Source organism: Eucalyptus grandis, chromosome 7 (assembly GCF_016545825.1).
Source record: "Eucalyptus grandis isolate ANBG69807.140 chromosome 7, ASM1654582v1, whole genome shotgun sequence".
Taxonomy (NCBI): Eukaryota; Viridiplantae; Streptophyta; class Magnoliopsida; order Myrtales; family Myrtaceae; genus Eucalyptus; species Eucalyptus grandis.
The window spans coordinates 19,189,571-19,208,075 of record NC_052618.1 but is presented as its reverse complement, the minus strand read 5'-3'; the positions used below and the strand labels follow the sequence as shown (position 1 = coordinate 19,208,075).

Here is an 18,505-nt window from a genome sequence, read left to right as displayed (position 1 = left end):
TAGTCAAAGCAGGAGTCCTAAAAAGTAAAAACTTTGCGTCAACCAAGGGAGAGATTGAGTTGTGAAGTGTATGATCGAGGTTAGAGAAAATATATAAAAGAAAGATGCCAAGAGAAAATTAGAGTTTTTATGCTTTATGAAATTGGTTTCGAATTCGATTCGATTCTTAGGGGTGCACATTATAAAATTTCTATTTTTCTATTTCTCTGTTCTCCGAAACGGGTTAGAATAGAAATCTGTGTGCGCATGATAAAATTTCTGTTTCTCAATTTCTCTGTTTCTGTTCCCGGAACAGGTTTGGAAACAAATTCCGTTTGGTAACGCAATTTGATTTCTTTATTTCTGAAACAGATTTCTATTCCGTAAATAGAGAAATCGAAGAAATCGGAAGCTGAAATTTTTAGCTTCTCGGTTTAAACAAATAGAAATTTTTTTTTCTCAACTTTTCAATTTAGTCCAAAATATTTTAGATCACTAATATTGAAATAGAAATAGAAATAGTTAATTTAGTCCAAAATATTTTAATAATTTTTTAATATAATCATTTCAATCAATATTGATTGAAAATGTTAACCATTGGGCAAAATTGTGGGAATTGAATGAACAAGGCTTCATTTGTTGCACGCAAGAGATTTCACACATGGTAATAGTCAACTTGCCACATTCATATCTAACGAGTCTTTCTTCACCTACTCTTCCGTAGTATGCCAGGCAACGGCTCTATCTAGCTAACTATTTTTTTAATCATAAGCTTCATATTGAGACGGGAAAAAGGGGTCAAATCATTAGGGCTTCATCCGATTTTTCTTTTATAAGGAAAAGAGATCTAATAAGGAATCTGTTGTTCTTGTAAGAGTGTTGATGAAAATACAAATTTTGATAATAAATTTTTAAATAATCCTAGTGTTGATAATTTTGAAAAAAATTGGTGACGATTTTTTAACATGGTGAGGATTTTTTTTAACAAAATTTGGAAAGAAATTGGAATTATACTTGAAGTTAGGACTTTTTTAGGAGATTAGACTATTATAATCATGGCTATCATTAGACTTATTTGATTAATGTGAAATCAATTTCAGCAAAAACATAATGACATATTCACTACAATTGAATTTCAATTGAATTTTTTTTTTGCCACGTTGTTTATTTTTGAAAGAAAATATTACGTAATACGAAACGTAAACACATGTAATAGGAAATTCCATGAAATTGTATTTTCAACTTTTGTAATGTATTAGTATTATTTCGACTATTATTTTGTATTTGAGGATTTCCTATGTTGTCATCTAATCAATTTCTATTCCTAGAAATTAAAATTTTATTTTGTTATCAAACAGATTTTTGTTCTAGAAATAGAAATTTTGAGTCATTATCAAACGGGTTTCTTTACTCAGAAACTTGTCCAGGGAATAGAAATCGAGAAATCAATTTCTGGAACAGAAATTTTGTCATGCGCTTTTGATTTTTCTATTTCTAGAACATATTTTTATTCTAGAAATAGATTTGAAGAAGAAATCGAAGCCAAAATTTCTAATTTTTCAATTTCGACCGAAATAAATTTTTATTTCATAAATTTTGTCATGCGCATCCTAGGCGGTTTCCTTGAAATCAAGAATCAAACCAATTTTTACAAGTTCCAAAATTTGGAATCGAAAGTGAGTCGGTTTTCAAAGCGGTTCGGTTTATAATCAGCACAATTATACAGCCCTAGCTATATGGGCCTAGTGAGAGGACCTTCTTGTAAATAAATAACAAGCAAAAGGAAAAAGAAAAAGAAAAAGAGGATAGTCAAAGCAGGAGTCCTAAAAAGTAAAAACTTTGCGTCGGCCAGACGTGTTTTTTTTCTTTTCAATCTTAAAAAGAAATCTCAAATTGATACTTAACCCAAATGTAACCTTCATTAGCATTCCGTCCATTATACCATTAAAATGCATATAGACGAGCCTGCGCAAGAATGCGTGAGCATTCCATTACCATTTTGGCCGATGTCCTGTTAAAATGAGTCAAGGCACCTGAAATTTTTTCAGGTCAGATCCTGTCATTTTTATCATTCTCCACGTCAAATTTGCTTGACAATTGTCTACTATGTATGTATTCATCTTAACAGCTTACCGAATTAAATGCTAACAATTTAAAAAGGGTCATGGTACCGTTCCAGAATTTCTAAAGAGATGAAGATTAGTTTGAGTTAAATGTTTTGCTGTCATGCAACACTGGTTTTCGAGTTTTTGTGATACAAAATTTCGTGGCACGATCTTCTTTTTTAGAAATTAGAAAGAAATTGAGTGAGATTTTCCAAGTTTCATAATATTTTAATTTAGAGCAAGCCTTTGTGGCTGGTACTTCCTCGTTTCTTGTGATGAGAAACGTGAAATCTCGAAAAATTCTAGCGGGCGAGTCACGATCATCAATACTTGCACGTGACATTAGTCCTAAGGACATTATTATTACCTATTCCTAAGGCTTATGGTATCTATAAATCTAGAGTTAATATCATTAAAGATTTCAAATCGATACAATCGTGACAGATTTATCTTTCATCAGTTTTCATTAAATTTTATTATCAAATTGTTGAATTGAATGGCATATGCCAAATAACAGGTGTACCGGTTTTGAGTTTTACTTTTTACTTCTCACAGTAGGAAAAATAAATTTATCACAAATTTTGAACTCTTTATTAGACACGAGTGACGGGCTCAAGTCGCTAGGGTCGTGTGATTCTAGGATTCTAAAGTTGAGATCGCGTGATGTTAGGCAGCTGTCGCCTCAGGTCGCGTGACCTTGCCAGGGATCGGACAAAGCTCGCCAGTGACGTCGCGTGAGGTGAAAATGGAGAGGGCGATAGTGAAATTTCCATGCTCGCCCCGCCTTTTCATGGTCACGTTCCAGAGTTGGGATGCATAATAAATTAGGAGGAGGGGCCCATTATCCAAAATTGAACAATTTTTAAAGTGGAATATGGAGATCTCAACTTCCGAAAATCACGAGATACGGAGCGAAAATTTTCCCGCTCCCCCATCTGCACGGAAGCTGTAGCCACTGCCACCGTCGCTGCGGACGCCCTTCGCATGCACGTGTTAGTTTTTGGATGCATTGGTAAAAGGCCGTGGGTGCTCACATGGTTATACGGAGGGGAGATCGTTTCTGGGACCGAAAATCGAAAAGCTATCTATTTTTTCGCCCCCGATTCCGGATTCTGTCTGAGAACTTGTTTTTCTTTTGTTTTCTTCTCTGGGTTTCATTCTTTACTGCAGTATAATGGGCAATGAAGTGGTTCCATTTTATGCTTTATGAGATTGGTTCCAAATTCGATCCGATTCTTAGGAGTACGCATTATAAAATTTTTATTTCTCTATTTCTCTGTTTCTCTGTTTTCCGAAATAAGTTTGGAACGGAAATTTATTTGGTAACACAATTTTGATTTTTCTATTTTTAGAATAGATCTTTATTCCATAAATGGATTTGAAGAAGAAATTTGGGCGCACATGACAACTAATCTGTTCCGTAAATAATTTCTGGAAACGAAATAGATTTTTTTATTTCTATTTCTAGAAGAGTTTTTAAGTAAAAATAACCGTTTGATAACGACACAAAATTTGTATTCTAAAAATAGAAATTTGTTTGATAAGGACACAAAATTTCTTCCTTTGCGAACCGGCGAAATAGCGTTGGCGACGACGGCGGTGGCGGCGGCCAACGACCAGCAGCAGCCGGCGATCGGTGGCGGCGGCGACGGCCGTGGCGGCCGGCGACTGGCGGGGGTCGGTGGGCGAGCGGCAACCGACAGATGGTGGTCGGCGGTAACGGATGAAGGATCGGTCGACGAACGATGAGAAAAAATTATTTTTCATTTTTGTTCCAGAAATAGAGAAGTTAAAAATTTATATTTCTAATTTCTATTCCAAACCTATTTCTGGAATAGAAATTTATTCTAGAAATAGAAAAACGGAATACGTTTATCAAACAGATTTATATTCCGTAAAACAGTCTTGAATAGAAAAATTGTTTCTGGAACATAAGTAGGCGGTTGTCATGCACCCCCTTAGAAACTAAAATTTTTAATTTCTCAATTTACGATCGTAAATAAATTTCTATTTCAGAAATTTTGTCTTGCGCACCTTAACTGGTTCCTTACTTGGAATTGAGAATCAAACAAATTTCTACAAGTTCCAAATTTTGGAATCGGGAAGTGAGCCGGTTTTCAAAGCGGTTCGGTTCAAAATCAGCACAATTATACAACCCTAGCTATATGGGCCTAGTGAGAGGACCTTCTTGTAAATAAATAACAAGCAAAAAGAATAATAATAAAAAAAAAAAGGGTTGTCAAAGCAAGAGTCCTAAAAAGTAAAAACTTTGCATCAGCCAGACGTTTTAGTCCTACAGCACTTTTTTCTTGTGTATGTAAAAGTCTTGAAAGTTTTCACATGCGGTCCTTTTCACGAGTTGCGTCAGACCCGCTGGCCTTTTTCCGTGGATGGCAATGGCGACGTGCTTATTTTTTACGTCGGTATCAATAAAAAATTCGAATTAGCACTGCCTGGATACACGTTTACTCGAAAGTTGATTATCCACTCAAATAATATTTTTTCTAATTGGTGCACATGATACATTAATCTCAAATTGGTTACCTGACTCGAATTTACCCTATTTTAGAATTGTGTTCCAATATTTTTGTTAAAATACATACGCGTTGTCTCACATATTATATTAACATTCCATCCAACATTCCGCTAAAAATACATACAAGCCAAAGACGTCTGAATTTTCCTCTCCACTCCAAATCCATCTTACAGTCGTCCGCCACCCACACGTGTTGACACGCCATCATTTCGACAGGTAGCTAACAAAATGTTGAGAAACCAAAATAAATCTTGGGCCATGGGCACTAGATAAGGACTTTTGGATCAAACAAAAATTAATTTGGGATAGATACGTCACCAAAACCACTGCAGAAATTTCAATCACATCAAATGGTTTTTTTATTTTTTTTTATAGAAAAGTCCCATGTGATTTTCTGTTTGCAGAAATTAGAAAGAAAACTAGGTGTGATTTTTCCGTGGTCCAACATCTAGACCCATCTTTAATTGCGCAATTCAACACAATAAATGGTCCCCCGTGTGAACAATCCCTCTGAGCCGGTGCCGTTCACAGCAGAGAAACTCCTCCGTAGCCGGTACTTCCCCCTCTTGCTGTTCTCTCTGACGAGAGCAAAGCGTGCGATATCGGACCAACCCCAGCACCCCCCGCGTCGCCATCCGCCCTGTCCGATGCCTACGCAGTTCCCACGTTGTTTGTTGTCTTGTTCCTCTCTCTCTCCTCTCTGCAAAGTTTGCATCTTTGTGGGGACGCAGTGACTTGAACGAGACGGGCTCTCGCCAGCGGGGGTGGGGGTGGGGGTGGTTGGCTTTGGTTGGAGCTTTCTTGCCTTTTGTCGGGCTCTCTCTTGCTTCCTGAGGAGGAGTATAAAGAACCCATTTGAGTTTTTGCCGTCACTCTTTTCGTCCTTCTCTTGAAGAGCCGTGCCGCGCCACCCCGCTGCTGCAACAAGGAGCTCTGAGCGCGGCCACCCATCTCCCGGTTTTCGCTGGGCTTGCGGCGAGAGTCTCTCTGGGGTTTCTGGGGCGTCGTTTCTTGATCGTGGGATCAGGTGAGAACGGTTAGATCTGTTTGCATTTTGCTCCGGATGTGTGTTTTGCTTCGATGGCTTCGTTGCTGATTAGGAATGTCGAGATAGAGGATAGTCCGTGACCCGGAAGCTGGCAATGTGTCAATGCTTCGTGTCGGCTCGAGAGGGAACTTGTTCTGTGTCTGATCGGTTCTGGGTTTTGAGGGAAAAGTGCGTTTCTTTTGATTTGTGAGATGCAAGATCGTCCGGGTTCGGCGTCCTATTCTGTGAATCTGAGCAATGGGCTTGAATGTTCGGCTTGTGTTCGCTCGCATTCCTGATTTTACCCCGTGACGCGGGTCGAAATACTTGTGTGTCAACCAGAGCTGGCTTCCGCGCATTGATTGCACGTTCTCCGTCCACGTTTACTAGTTAATTCCAGGCTTTGGACAACTGGGAATGGACCACCCTGAGTTGGTCAGCGGTTCCTTGAGCCCTTTAATGCTACACAGGAACTGTTCCATGCTGATGATTGCCACTTGACCAAATGAATTATGCGCCTCTTACGCAATCGACCAGTTTTCATTATCCTCAATCGAGTGTGCTATGAGCTTTGAAAATGTTCCTTTTTTGCTTGTCCCATAAGTATTGTACTCCTCCCCGCTCATCTTTTCCCATCACTTCAACGAACTATTTGGGAGAAATGGTAAGGCTGCCTGTCAATGTCGTTGCGACTAATTAAAAAATGTGATGCAATGTCCGTATTTTAGCTGTAGCTGTTTGATTTAAATAGTCTTCTGTATTTTTCTATATACAAAGGAGTATTCTTGGGGGAAGTTATACAAAAAGAATTATTTTAGGGTTGTGTGGTCAGATGTCAACTCTCTCAAGAATGCATGTTTTATTTTCTTTTCCTTTTAAATTCTGGTAAATTGGCCTCTTTCTTTCTCCCCTTTCACGTGGGTTATGTTCTTTTCTTACTATAAGTTTCTATTATTTGGAAGAAAGAGTGCACCTTGGACAATTCTGACGTTTATCATCTGGACATCCCTTTATAATCTGTCTTTCCTCATCCTTTTCATCTGTTATATATTTATAATTACTCATCAAAGAAATTGTGCAACTAGTTAGGATAATTTGATCGGGTTATAAAGTCCATCTAAGTATGCATTTGAACCTGCACACATGAAACTAATTGATTGTTAAAAAATTGTCTTTCCAGCATGCAGCAACGTGTGGTACCCTTCCCTATCACATATAATACTTGAGGGGCAAGTGACTAGTTATGCAGATACTAATGCTTGATATTAATTTTATGGATGCGATGAAATATCTCGAAGTTTTCTTTTGTTTTTTTTTCTGTGTGTTGGTAGAAGTGGAATGTTATAATTAGGTAACTTGACTGTCCTAAAATGTTTGTGAATTTGAAACAAACCTGCTTGTTGTCATGTCCTTCACTTACTGGTGATGCTTCCTTTAGGATGTGGAAACTGAAAGTTGCGGAAGGAGCAAATCCTTGGCTAAGAAGTCTGAACAATCATGTTGGTAGACAAATTTGGGAGTTCGATCCAAATTGTGGATCCCCAGAAGAGATTCAGGAGATTGAAGAGGCTCGTGCAAACTTCTTAAAGCATCGGTTTGAGAAGAAGCACAGCTCAGATTTGATGATGCGAATTCAGGTGAATCTCCACTTCATGTAACCTTGATAAAAGTATAGGTGGTCATGCTCCTTTTGCTGGTTGTACCATTTTGATGTAAGAAGATGCTTTCCACTGTAGAAGAAAGGAGTATGCACGCTACATATGTTTTGGAAGTTGAAACTTTTGGACCATTGACAGATGAGAACTTTTTAGTCAATGACAATTTCTGCTGCTGCAGTTTGACTTTTGCAACAGAAATACGATAGTGCTTTGTTGCACAAATAGTGCTTAGCTACTGCAATACTCTCTCCGTGAGATTCTGTTTACTCATAAGTTAACTAAAGGTGTTATCATTTTGATATGGTTATTTTCATCAGACGGATGTGTAGATACTAAATTGGAAATTTGGAATGATGGCAAACTTCTATCTGCATCTGTATGAAGTTGGTTTTTGTTCTGATAATTCAGTTGCCAGTTTCTCAATAATTACACCGTTTCTTTAATGCCAAGATGTCTCCACATCCATATTCAATTTCTGGCCTCCTTTGAACTGTTTTCCCCAGCTTCAGCCATGTGAAGATTTAGATTTCCAGTTACAAATTCCTTATGGACAGCTATAATGAGAAGTTTGTCCCAGCCTGGCTATGGATAACTTGAGTTACGTTGGTCTGAATATTTTGTTGAGCACATGGAATCTTACAAAATAGTTGCAGCACATCATGATCAACAAAGATAAATTGCTTGTTAGATTAAACTAACCAGATGTAGTTAATGATTTTGACTGTTGCTGTAGTTTTACCCTTCTAAGGAAGCATAGGATAGAACTCTCCTCTTATTCATTAACTAATGAAAGAATTTTCCCATGAGAGGGAAGCATATTTGCGGTAGGTCTCTTTCGGATTCTTGCTGACTTGGCTGTTAATACATCTTGAGATATCTGGCCCTTTACAGAAGTGCTTGCTTATGCTTTATTAGTGATGGTTCTCGCTGTTTTTACCTCTCTAAAGTTTTAAAACAAATAAACTTAGTCAGGTACTTATGCTGTAGTTCAGTTCTATACTTTTTTTCCCTTGCCCTCTAATCATTCAGTTCCTTCATGAGATTGCAGTTTTCCAAGGAAAATACAGGCAGTGTAGTTTTACCACCAGTAAAGGTGAAAGACTTGGATGAAATCACAGAGGAGACTGTAACGCACATATTGAGAAGGGCCATAAGCTTCCATTCAACTCTTCAGGCCCATGATGGACACTGGCCAGGGGACTATGGTGGGCCTATGTTTCTCATGCCTGGCTTGGTAAGTGCTCATTCTTCCTGCATTGGAGTTTATTTTGGAGAGGGCATATTTGATCACCTCATTGATTTTGTCAAAATAATTTTATGATGTGGATGCAATTGTCATAAAATAGTACTGTGCCTTTCATACTGTGTTAAATTTGGTTTGTTAAAGAAGTAACCTTACAAATAAAGGTATTTATAAATTTTGAGTCATGTTAATATTTAATGAACACTTCCATTCTATGGATCAGGTAATTGCCCTTTCTATTACTGGAGCTCTAAATGCCGTCTTGTCTGAGCAACATAAACAAGAGATGTGCCGATATCTGTACAATCATCAAGTAAGTATTGTATTGTATTGTATTCTATTGTATTGTATCATAATGGCTTTTTCTTCTTCATCTAGGTGCATCTGTACTAGAAGATTATGTCTATTCTCATTCTCTGAATTGCTTTTTAGCTGTCTCTGAAGTTCTATTATTTTCACCTATTATGTAGAACAAAGATGGCGGTTGGGGTTTGCACATTGAAGGTCCAAGCACCATGTTTGGTTCTGTCTTGAACTATGTCACATTAAGGTTGCTTGGAGAAGCTGCAAACGATGGACAAGGGGCTATGGAGAAGGCACGAAAATGGATTCTGGACCATGGCAGTGCTACTGCAATAACATCATGGGGAAAAATGTGGCTTTCAGTTACGAACATATTTTTTAGCTCTTTTTAGACAAAAATGTTCACTTTAACCATGGTTATCTTGCATGCCATAGTGCTCTTACAATAGTACTTACTGTATATTGTGGCAGGTACTTGGAGCATTTGAGTGGTCAGGCAATAACCCATTGCCCCCTGAGATATGGCTTCTTCCTTACATGCTTCCGATTCATCCAGGTTCTTGCCCATCCTGAGCTTACTTTATTCCATTTGTTCTGCATAAGTAAATGGGTGGTAAGTGAAATCTAGAATACTTATTGAGCAATTTATCAAGCATTGATAATCACATAAAAGTAGTTGGCCTCAAACCATCTAACATTCAGACTAGATCATTCATATTGAAACTTGAAAGCCCTGTCACTTAAGTCTTGGCTAACATAGTGCTTAAAATATATGCCAGGGCATTGTGGTTGATATAGCTAATTTAATAAGCTCAATGCTGTATTTGGGAGGATAAATATAAAGCTGAAGTTTCACTACAAATTACCAAGAAACTGCAATTCATCTATAGTGCACAATGAGAATTCACTTGAAGATAGAGTTGACAATCTCCTGGTATTCATTCACGTTTATACTGTATATTTGTCCTTTTTTGATAGAGTTTCCACTTTTGGATGTTCTGCTTTAAAAGATAGAAAGAACACAACATGTGGAGTCAAACATCTTTGCAGTAAATCCCACCTGTTTTGGTGGTCAATTTGTTTATTTTTTCTGGAAGTTGGCATTGCTATAGAAAGTTAGCTAAAAAGTGAATGCACAAATTCATTTTCTTTGTCTGTGCTACAGCCTACTATTCAGCTTGTAAGTTCATATGATAGATTTTGTTATTTTTTGAATAAATTTGATCAGGAAGAATGTGGTGCCACTGCCGGATGGTTTATTTGCCGATGTCATACTTGTATGGGAAGAGGTTTGTAGGTCCCATAACACCAACCGTTTTGTCCTTGAGAAAGGAGCTTTATGCAGTTCCTTATCATGAGATAGATTGGAATCAGGCACGAAATTTATGTGCGAAGGTTGGTCAAATTTCAATTACATGGTCATACTTATTACGCAAATGTTGCATTGCCACACATGGATGAACAAGAATATACACCTTTGCTTGTATGCATGAACGGCTTATAAGACCTCTCAGAATCTGTTATGTTGGATGATCTTGATATTTGAAGCTGATGTTACTTATACAGTTTCTTGGTTCTACTTGATATTGACATCCATTCAGTGATTCAAATTTAGCATTTGCCATCTCATTAGTTGGAGAAAGAGATAGAAGGAAGTTCGTGATCCATACTGTAGACAGTGTTATCGACCAATTAAAATCACTGAACAATCGGCATGGTTCGGACTTACAAACATTCTTGCTTAACTTCTATAGCTGTTTTATCCATGTAAGGTCATGGATTGTGAGTTTGTCAGTTGTCAAAAGGGGTCCTTGCTTGAATTTTGTTAAAGGAAAGGGATCATGTTATGAAAGAAGTTGGTTGGTTTTTTTTTGGCATACGGAGACTATAGTAGATGTTGTTGACTGTATGGACATATGGATGGTGTGGTTTTGCTAATTTGACCTTTGGAAAAAGTGGAGATAGTATGCATCTGCAATGCTTGATGTTACTCTATTTAAACATTTAGGAGGACCTTTACTATCCTCATCCACTGGTGCAAGATATGTTGTGGGCCACTCTGTATAAGGCTGTCGAACCCATCTTATTGAATTGGCCTGGGAAAAAGTTGAGAGAAAAGGCTCTTCGCACGGCAATTGAGCATATTCATTATGAAGATGAGAATACGCGTTATATCTGCATTGGTCCAGTTAACAAGGTATGCATCTACTGCATCTTAACTCCAGTTCTTTCTCTGTTTGAATTGTCTGGTTTATAGCTGTTGCAAGTGCTGAAACTTGAAGTTGTTGATGTTACGAAAAACTATGAATTTTCAATTTGTTGGAATTGAGTGAGTTGAGACTTAATACTCAACACAGATGCTCTAATTTCACTTTACTATGAATGCTTCACTATTCATACGACATATTCACACTTAAGCTAGCCAACGTAGTAGCTTTAGTATGTTCCCACCTCCCTCCACCAGCATCTTTATTTTTCATCTGTCAGATTTTCATACATGATCTGAGAATTAATCAATGAGAGAAAACTAGTATTGTGCTAATGGACTTGGTTTCTTGCAATATGCAGGTGCTGAATATGCTCTGCTGTTGGGCAGAAGATCCAAATTCAGAGGCCTTTAAATTGCATATTCCAAGAATATATGACTATCTGTGGCTTGCGGAAGATGGCATGAAAATGCAGGTGCAAGACAACTTTCTGACACATTTTTACTAGCATGCACAAGTGATGTCAGTTTAATGGAAATATGCTTGTCCTTGTTTTCTTGTCAATTTGTTGGCACAGGTGAACCTGATTCTGTTATGCAGAATGAGTGCTGGTGTACAATCATAGGCTGATTCTGTTGAATGAAGTTACACAGATGCCACTATGATTTAGTGTTGATACCATGTACAATTTTGTCTGCTGTGATCTGTCGAGGGTTTTGGCAGGTTTCTATATCAGGTGTATAAAGTAATACGTTGTCTGCAGGGTTACAATGGAAGTCAATTATGGGATACTGCATTTGCAACTCAAGCAATTATCTCAACCAATCTTATAGAAGAGTTCGGTTCAACCTTGCAAAAGGCACATACGTACATAAAAAATTCGCAGGTGATTCTCTGCTAATGTTGGTTGTTTTTACCACACAGATGACTTTCTGGTTAATTGATTGAGGCAAGTCTCATGGTATTTTCCTTTCGACATCTTCTCTTTTATTCGAAGGTTTTAGAAGATTGCCCAGGAGACCTAAATTTCTGGTATCGCCACATCTCAAAAGGGGCTTGGCCTTTTTCGACAGCAGATCACGGATGGCCAATTTCAGACTGCACAGCAGAAGGATTAAAAGTAATTTTCTAAAGGCTGAGTCCTTTATTTATTTATTTTTAATTTGATACATTGTTTTCTAAATCTGCTTGGTCCTTCTCTTCAGGCTGCCCTTGTACTATCAAAAATTCCATTGGAGATTGTTGGGCAACCATTAGAAGCTAAGAGATTCTATGATGCTGTAAATGTCATTCTTTCATTACAGGTACATATGTTGCAGCAAGTCTCTGACTGAGAAGTAAATTGCTCTACTTTATCTCTCATGAATTACTATTATATCTATGTCAGTACTTAAAGGAGTTACCTTTGGTCTCACAGTCCTTATGCGTAATCTTGAGTATATATTTTTAGAGCAACCCTAAGAACGCATTCAGAACCCAAAATGAGATGGAACGAATAAAAGAGGATAAAGCATCTCACCTTTCTATTAAAGTGAATTGGACCCTACTTTAAAGTAGGCAACTCACATGGTTTAATTCCATGTTCTCTTTTGCTCAAGTAGGTAATGTTTCTCAGCACTAAGAAATACTATTTTAGATATAATATGTATTACTTGTATGATAATTATACCATGTTGTAGGGAAAAGTCGGTGTGGCAGGGAGAATGGAGCGAGCGTCTTATCATTTTTTCCCAACTTTGAGGGTTTTAGGATCTTTTCACTCAAGCCTTATGTACATTGTGTGGTCTTATGTGTTTGAGCATCTGCACTCGTGCATGGGTGGGTATTGCTAGGGAGAGACAAGGACCCTGGAACGGGTGGGTGGGGTGGTTGTCTTTATGGGGAACCATAGTTAATAAGCCTTACCATAGTAAGGGAGGGTCACTTTTATGAATCATTTTACACCATTATGCTCGAGTATGTATCAACCCTTCCATAAGATTTAAGTTTTTCTTATATTTTATTATCATTTCCTTAACTCTTTCTTGGTCTTTCTTTGCTCCCTTTAGCCTATGTCTCTGTCCCATAATCACATCTAATGAACTGTTGAAGATCGTCATTCCACTGGTCCAAACAATCTCCTGAAAAGTGTACAAGAGGGCTTCACTGAAAATAGTTTTTGGAAAATTGTGATGCATCATTTACTATTGCTTTTTGTTCAAATTTGTAAGCATGTGCGCAAAGTCTGAAATTATGCCAGAAAACCACTGTCATTTGCTTGACGATTCTAATATAAGCATATTCTGAAACCCTTTTCAGTTCATTTTTGCTGATTGACTATTTTGGGCATTAATGGAATTGTTTACTTTTTTCCATTTAATTGTGGCTTTCTTTTGCCATTTGTGATGTGACAGAATGAAGACGGGGGATTTGCTACATATGAACTGACAAGGTCATATGCTTGGTTGGAGGTATTCTTCATATAATCATTTCTCTTTTCTGAAGGAAAAAATTGAAAATAAATGGGAGAAAAGAACAAAAGGAAAATATTTTATGCAGTTTATGAGCTCGATATCCATGCTTTCTATACCAGCTAGTGTGCAGGTTTCATCTTCTCCATTTTTGTTCCATGGTGAAGAAAATTGATATTAGCATAAAATACATTCGTGTTGTTTTTTCCAAGTGTATGAGTGTCCAGTTGCTTTGCATGTGAGTACCTGTTAGACATGAAAAAAATAAGCTCAGTGATAGTCATTTTATTGAATTATGATAGAGTGGGTTAAAGCCCAACATGACTTTGGAAATTGACCAAGCTATACCCACAATTTGAATGCTTGTCCCTGTAATTTTGTCAGTACATCATATATTACCATCAATATCAAATGATCAAATGCAATATTTCCAAATTTAAGATATATGCCTGAACTTGCAATTGGGAAAATATATCATGTCATAGAAATTGTGTTCCTAGTCAATGTCAATTACAAATTTTAGAGAGCAAAGAAGTTGATCTGCTGAGTGAGCCCAAATTATCCACTATTCAACTGGGAAACGGGAGGATCCACTGTTTCACCTAGATGCTAGAACTTATTACAGATCAAAAGTCAGTCCTTGTATGGAATGGCGGAGCACAAACCCTTGAAAGTATAGCTGGAACTCATATCAGTTGTACCAAACGTGGCACAATGAAAGAACCTAGTACAACAAAACCTGAACTTATAATTTGCATCCAGAATCGACCTGAATCTAGAAAAGTAGGAGCAGGGATGACTAGAATACCGATTCAATCATTACATGGAATGACCGAATCCTAGCTGCTAGAACTTACTACAGATCAAAAGTCAGTCCTGGTAGGGAATGACGGAACACAAAACCTTTAAAGTAGAGCTAGAACTTATTTCAATCATAGCAAACGCGGCACAATAAAAGAACCTAGTACAACAAAACCTGAACTTGTGATTTGCATCTGGAATTGACCTGAATGTAGAAAAGTAGGAACACAGATGACTGGAATACCGAAACAATCATTGCATGGAATGACCAAATTCTAATGACCTGACATGCTTGATTGCCAGCTAATACCAAATTGTTGCACGGGCCACTTAAGGGGAGAATATCATATATTCTTTCTTATGTCTCACCATTCAAATGACAGATAAATTGCTGTTATTATACTTGCACATGATCAACCTCTGCCCAGCCCCCCTCTTTTCCTCCTCTTTTTATTTATTTATTTATTTTAATGAAGGTTGAATTTGACTTGAGCCTTCTGTTTGTCTGTACCAGTTGATTAACCCAGCTGAAACTTTTGGAGACATAGTTATTGATTACCCGTAAGACCATAAACTCTCTATCAGGAAACTATTGCTATGTTCTTGCTTATGAAAAATCATTTACTATCACTGTATTGGGTTTCTAGGTATGTAGAATGCACTTCGGCTGCTATTCAGGCTTTGACATCATTTAAGAAACTATATCCTGGGCATCGACGTGAAGAGATAGAGCATTGCATTGAGAGAGCTGCTAAGTTTATTGAAAAGATACAAGCACCAGATGGCTCATGGTTTGTCTTTATCCTTTTGACACTATGGCCTGAATGAAATCAAGAGAAAGAGGGAAAAGGAATTTGGAAACTGAATTGACTTAAATGTATAAGATAATGAAATTAAAATCCTCGTGATTTATGTTTTCTCTTTCAGTGGTCCTCACCAGGAATTTTTGTCAGCAGCATGTCTTGAGATTCTCACTGCTTAAATCTTTTGACTGTTGATGAACTCGACCGATTTCTTTTCATGAAGTATCTTATGCTCAGTTATAGTTTTATCAGAATATTTATTGCTTTATCGATGCAAATGCTTAATAGGTATGGGTCTTGGGGTGTTTGCTTCACCTATGGTACATGGTTTGGAGTACTGGGGCTGGTCGCTGCCGGAAGGAGCTATAGTAGTAGTGGTAGCCTCCGTAAGGCCTGTGAATTTTTGCTATCTAAGCAGCTTGCTTCTGGTGGATGGGGAGAGAGTTACCTCTCATGCCAAAACAAGGTCCGCTCTCTGATTTTATCTGAAACATTCATCGAGTTCTCAATTGCTTGCTTGACATGCATTCCTGCTTAATGTTTCATCTTTGTGATGTAGGGAGTGTTTTTCATGTTTTCCTGATGTTAGCTATATAGCCTTAAGAAGGCAAATGAAGCTGAGTACATAGAAACTGGGAGTAATAAAATTATGCTATGATGGGCACCTGTCAATTATGTCATGTTGTGTGACATGGAACAATTACATTGGGAATGAAAGCGTAGCCCAAAACAACAGAATTTTAAATTAGGATCTTTATCGTTTTCCGAGACTGCTGATATCAAGTGCATGACAAAACTGAACTTGCTTTTTTCTGAGAACTAGATGTAACTATGGATCTATCTTTCCACAGTTCCCAGTTGCGCGCAACCAATATGACATGGGAATGAAGTTTTTCAATAGCCTTCATATTGCTTGCCATCTCATTGAGGGGGCATTCTCAATTAACAGATTGGCTCTTAATTTAAACATTAGCTTCCATTTGGCAGCACCCAATATGACATGGGAATGAAGGCACTTTGAGAGAAATTTGTGTATGGATATGTTGATGCTGAATTTTTGGACATTGTGTTCCCCACTTGACAAATCCACTACAGTCTAGACCATGCAGTGGATCAACTTGAGATGCCTTAACATCAAGCTTCTTTTTATATACTTTCAATTATTTTCATGAGGAACACCTCTTCTTGTATTTAAGCTGCCATCTGTTCATAACTTCACATTAGAGTGATCTGGAAATCGGACGTGAATGCTGCTTTTATCAGTGACGCTAGTGGTTGATTTAGTTTTTGTTGAACATAGTCTGTACTTTAGGATTTTTGAATTCTAATTGAAGTTCCCAATTTGAGGTGCTTATAGAATTCACCCACCTTTCATGTTGCTAGGAAACCTTCTTTCTGTCTAATCATTAATGGTTTGAAGTGTATGTACTGTTTGTCAGTTTTTCATCTAGTCAAACTGATGCATGAAAATCACTTATCTATTTCCTATTTGGTGCCCTGGAGCATAAGTTTGGAAGGCTCTTAATAATTGCTCTGCCTTACATTATGGATGGAGCAGTCTTGTTAAAGTTATTCATCCATTTGTTATTTAAGGTCTACTTTGTTTGGAGGAAAGTTATTAGATTGAGATGTTTAATTGTTTCTCCTTTCAATTAAAATCTTTCCTTTCTATACAGATATTATCTCATGATGATTGATCAAACTGTTTTAGTGTGAAATACATATTAAAAGTGGCTGCTTATAAGAATCATAGCCTTTTGTTTAAATTATGCTCTAATTCTTTTGGGTCACTGAAACTGTTTTACCACACTTCTTTGATCAAAATGAATAATCAGGTCTATACAAATGTAGACGGCGACCGGTCTCATGTTGTGAATACTAGTTGGGCGATGTTGGCTCTCATTGGTGCTGGGCAGGTATAAAAGCTCATTTGCTATGTTTTATTTTCTTTATTTGTGACCTTATAATTGATAATCACTTATTGGAGGCTGCATTGTGTCCTTGTGATTGTCAATACATGTTGATTCAAATTATGTTGAACATCATATGTTATTGTTTGATCTCCTTTCACAAGGCAAAGGTTTTTGAGTCACATGTACCCTTCAGCCCTTAGATGGACATGTTGTAAATTCTTGGTGTTTAATTTACTTATAAAATACGACTTGTGCTATCAGGCCGAGAGAAACCCAGTTCCATTGCAGCGTGCTGCTAGATGTTTGATAAATTCCCAAATGGAGAATGGAGATTTCCCCCAAGAGGTAAAACTATTTTGACATTGCGTTTAGTCTGTGTTTTCATTTTCCTTTAAATGACGTCCCTTCATGTGCATGCTGGTTTTTTTGTAAGTTTTTTTGGTAAAGGGTAGGGCACTTCTTAGGTGACCAAGTAAGGAAATATTGCATTTTCCAATGTTACAGCTTTTCTCGTGGTATGTGACTCTGGGGTTAGGATCTAGGATGAAAATGACATGAAAGATCATGGTGTTATATGGTTGCCTTTGGACATATTTTGTTTCAATGGATCCGCTGCTGTAGTGTACCAGTTTCTGTACTTAAAACAGTGGATGTTTGATGTCATTCATGCTTTTTTATCTTCACAGGAGATCATGGGGGTATTCAACAAGAACTGTATGATAACGTACGCAGCCTACAGAAACATTTTCCCAATATGGGCTCTCGGTGAATATCGCCACCGGGTTCTGCGAGCCTCATGAAGCAAACATTGTGCCGTTCTCTACTTGCCATTTTGACAATTTTCTTCAGTATGTTTGATTCTGGTTTTCTTTTGCTTTTGATACCATCTGTCCCTAACTATGTCCCCATGCCTTCACCCTGGTTTTATCTAGATATATGTCAGGCTACATGCTCAATAGCTAGGGGAGTTCATTCTTCTCCACTGCTTTTTAAATGGGGAGGACCGCATGATGTTCTCATGTGATCAGCGGTTAGCCTATGAGAATTGACACATGAGATTAATCAGGCTACCTCATGCTATATATTAGATGGCTATAGGCTTTTGGGGCATATGATAGTTTCAAGTTTCCATGCCTGCATGGCTATAACCGAATCCAAAGACGCAGATGGAGTTCATTCACTTATCTTGTTAGTCCAACGTTGGCAAAATCAATTGTCGTGCGTCCCTTGATAACTTACCATGTCAGGTTAAACACAGTCGAAAAAGATGCATTTGGAACTGTTTTTTCCCTGTTCTTTTGCTGGCATTTGGACTACTGTTGCGGACTTGTGTCCGTCGGACCATGATCAGGAAAGTCCGGCCATGGGCCATCGTAACGCAAAGAAACAGGAACTTCTGTGCTTGGAACCGAATGGAGGCAATTATGCTTGCCGGTTTTCAGCCTTGATGGCTCGCCATCATACGCTGAGGTGAACCGAA

At 37.7% G+C, this 18,505-nt stretch overlaps 1 protein-coding gene across 1 annotated transcript; it reads left to right on the top strand.

Annotated features, from left to right (window-relative positions):
- The first annotated feature begins 5,144 nt into the window (after positions 1–5,144).
- On the top strand, positions 5,145–18,305 carry LOC104452901 (cycloartenol synthase 2). The gene is made up of 19 exons (XM_039317074.1): positions 5,145–5,647; positions 7,086–7,284; positions 8,354–8,539; positions 8,772–8,861; positions 9,019–9,213; positions 9,323–9,407; positions 10,080–10,246; positions 10,860–11,048; positions 11,420–11,533; positions 11,822–11,944; positions 12,056–12,178; positions 12,264–12,362; positions 13,452–13,508; positions 14,824–14,870; positions 14,957–15,100; positions 15,401–15,578; positions 16,948–17,028; positions 17,287–17,370; positions 17,712–18,305. Exons 2-19 carry the CDS (start codon positions 7,087–7,089, stop codon positions 17,823–17,825), a joined length of 2,274 nt encoding a protein of 757 aa, XP_039173008.1. The 5' UTR covers positions 5,145–5,647; position 7,086; the 3' UTR covers positions 17,826–18,305.
- Positions 18,306–18,505: the final 200 nt, after the last annotated feature.